Genomic DNA, 3166 nt, shown 5'->3' on the forward strand with positions numbered 1-3166 from the left:
GGGGCCCAGTGAGGAGGGGGATGTGGGTGTCTGGACCCCCCAGAACCAGCCCCGCTGAGCCCCACGGTGGGTGAGGGCCCCGTGCTCCACCGAGCTCTGGACGAGGTGTGTGCTCTTCCACACCTGCTCCGGGGGGACACCACCCGGGCCCCAGGACCCCGCAGCCCTGGGGACTCTCGGGTGTCCCCAGACCTCAGTGCCTGGTGGTGAATGGTCCTGCTTGAGCGAAGCTGCTCATCGTTGTCTTCTTTTCTTCCAGGGGGATTACACCTGCACCTTCACGTACTCAGCTCAGGGAGGAACAAACGAGGTGAGTTGAGCAAACCAGGTCTTGAAGAATGAGAAGCTGCTCAGGAGGATTTCGCTGGCGAGGAGCTGACTCCAGGGACCGGGAGCTGTGGGGAAGGGCGGCTGCATCGTTTCCAACACTCTGTGTTTGCAAAAGTAACTTCTGGGATTTGCTCCCTGAACGGAAGCGTCCTCTACGTGTTGCAATGACACCGTGGTTTGTGAGGCCATGACATTTGTAAGGCTTGGGGGCCTTGGCATTTGTAAGGAGAACAGGGAGTGACATTTTCATACCCCAGCTGGTAGGAACGACCTCGCAGGAGTAACTCCTGTGTGTTCTTTAGCAGGCTCGAAGGGGGTTTTGTAGCTTATGTTGCTGCTGCAGTAAACGCTGTGCAGATACACAGCTTGTGCTTCCTTATCTGTTACAATAGTCCTGTTAGAATCAGGTCCTTTTAGCACGAATGAAACTTTAAATCTTTTCTGTAACTAATGGAATGGTGGAGAGGGCGACCAGGCTTTGACCTTTGTGCTCCACAGAGTAAAAGGGGCCGTCAGCAAGTGTTGCGTAGTTACCTCGTGTTGGTTTAGAAGTTGTCTCGTCTGCAGCTGGGAGGGGAGGCGACAGGCCTCGAGGGTGAGCCCACACTAACTGTTTGGACGTTTTTTTACCACTTTTTGAGAACTATTGGTAAAGAGTTTGCTCTTTTTTATATATGTAAAAACTTTCCCCTCCACAGCAATGGCAGATGAACATTGGAGTCAGCGAAGACAACCTGCTCTTCTCCTGCTCCATCTGGAGGTGTGTTGTTTTAACCCCAGTAAGGCCAAGATTCTACCTCCCGACTGGGTTTGTCTCTCTGCAGGGCAGCTCCAGGGTTTTTTTCTCTCCCAGAGAGATACTGTGAGGCTGGGTGGGCTCTTTAGCCAGGGGGTGGTTTATAAATGCTGTGTTCCCCCCGCTTCACCCTCCTCACTAGGTGGAGCTCCAAGAGAGCCGGAGGTGGCTGGGGAGGGAGGGAGCCACGAACCTGAGCTCATCTGCACCTCCACCCTCTCTGCCGATGTCAAAGACTCTGCTTTCTTGTTTCAGGCCCCAAGGGAAGTCTTATCTCTTCTTTACCCAGTTTAAAGCTGAAGTGAAAGGAGCCAAGATAGAGCATGCCATGGCTTATGTAAGTCCCAGCTGATTGCTTGGAAGCAGGTGTGTGGGAGGCTGCTATAAAACATGAATTGAACATGGAAAACATTTATTAGACATCTGTGCAATAAAATGTACTCCAGCACGTCCCTAATTAGAGAGTGGTGGCAGTCAGGAGCGCGGCTGCAGGTAGGCTCTCCTGCACCATTTGATTTCTGCTCCTTCAACGCTGTATCGGCTTTGCCAGCGTTGGCGACTCCAAAAGACACCGTCCTGCACTGCACCAGGGGAATCTCGCTTTGCCTCAACATATTGCATGTGACAGAGTAAATAAAACCTCTGTGGGTGCTTTTGTGTGGCTCATTCTTCCATTTCCCAGTCTTTAGCGGTGAGGCTTTTAGTCACCCGAAGGACATGAGTTTGTGGTTTAATAGGAAATGGAAAAATAGCCAGAGGTTTTCCTTCGGATTTCCTTTGTGGACTTAATTCTTTCGCTCCACATTGTTAAAACCCAAGCTTATTCTTTTTCAAAACATGCTGGGTTTTGTTTGCTTTAAATACCGTCGTTTCTTGGATTGCCTCAGCTGCTTAAACCTCCTTCCTTCCCATTTCAGTCTCAGGCTGCGGTGGGTGCACAGAGAGACATCCCCTTAAAACAGGAAGAATTTGAAATCACCGAAACAACAGGTCTGTGCCGGAGAGAACTGTGAGAGGAAGGGGCTGGGGTGGGAGACAGGCCTGGCTGGCTGCCAGGAGACGAGTATTTGAGCTCAGCACAGCCAGGTGACGCTGCATAGATGTTAAATTAGCGTGGGGGAAGAACAGGTTTATCACAACACGCCGCGCACAAGAAGAGAGCGCAATGCTCGACTTGCTGCCTTTATCGTCCTGGAAAGGAACCAGCAGGGCTGTTTTGTTCGTGCCTTGCCATCTGTTTACCCCGTGCTTGTTTTTTTTCTCTTTCTAGTGTCTCACAGGGAAGGCAAGTTCCGTTTCGAACTGTCCAAACTCATGATTGTAGCAAAAACGCCCCGTGACGAGCTGTGACCCCGAGGCCAGTGTTGGGCCGGAAGAGCATGGCAGATAAAGAGGATTCCTTGTTAACTGCGGGGTTTTTTTTGGTTGGCCAAACCTTTTATGTTTTCCGTATCGAAATGTGCTCGGGTCCAGTGTAAGTGGGGCTTGGAGGTGTTAAGACAGATGCATTCTGCCTTGTGTCAGAGTAACAACGTGCTTTGCAGCTGGAAACCTCCTCCGAGACTCCTGATCTGCAGCCAGCCGTTCAGCCGCCCGCTTTCTGCTTCGTGGATCTGCTGAATATGGTAGAGCTCCCCTTGAACCAGGGCTCCTTATCTCCCTTGCTCAGAAGAGCAATGCGGAAAGATAAGTGGCTGGATTTAACCACGGTCTGCGAAAGGGAAGCTGTTAACTCTGTAGCCTCTGGAAGGGAGACACGATTTCTCTCTCTGCAAGCACGATGGGAGTTAAAAATGAAATTGGGTGGGAGGGGGAAGGAAAGGATGGCGTTGGCCAAAGTTCCTTGTTGAGTGCGGCTATCAAAGACCATGGCTGGCTTTGCTGGGGAGGATGATTGGACTAGATGACCTTTAAAGGCCCCTTCCAGCCCAAAACATTCTCTGATTTTAGGATTCTATGGTCTGGACGTGCCCCATTGCAGAGCACGGGTTGGGCTGGGGGAAGGCAGAGCTGTTTATTCTGACACAACCCAGGAATCAA

General features: G+C 51.3%; 1 protein-coding gene across 1 annotated transcript; it reads left to right on the forward strand.

Annotated features, from left to right (window-relative positions):
• Nucleotides 1-259: 259 nt before the first annotated feature.
• On the forward strand, nt 260-2476 carry LOC104274514 (chromosome unknown open reading frame, human C19orf10; the record flags this gene model as incomplete). The annotated part of the gene is made up of 5 exons (XM_009870164.1): nt 260-310; nt 1029-1090; nt 1382-1463; nt 2044-2116; nt 2397-2476. Coding segments are annotated over 5 exons (348 nt in total), but the record flags the coding sequence as incomplete, so codon positions are not given.
• Nucleotides 2477-3166: the final 690 nt, after the last annotated feature.

Source organism: Apaloderma vittatum, unplaced genomic scaffold, assembly GCF_000703405.1.
Source record: "Apaloderma vittatum isolate BGI_N311 unplaced genomic scaffold, ASM70340v1 scaffold29695, whole genome shotgun sequence".
NCBI lineage: Eukaryota > Metazoa > Chordata > Aves > Trogoniformes > Trogonidae > Apaloderma > Apaloderma vittatum.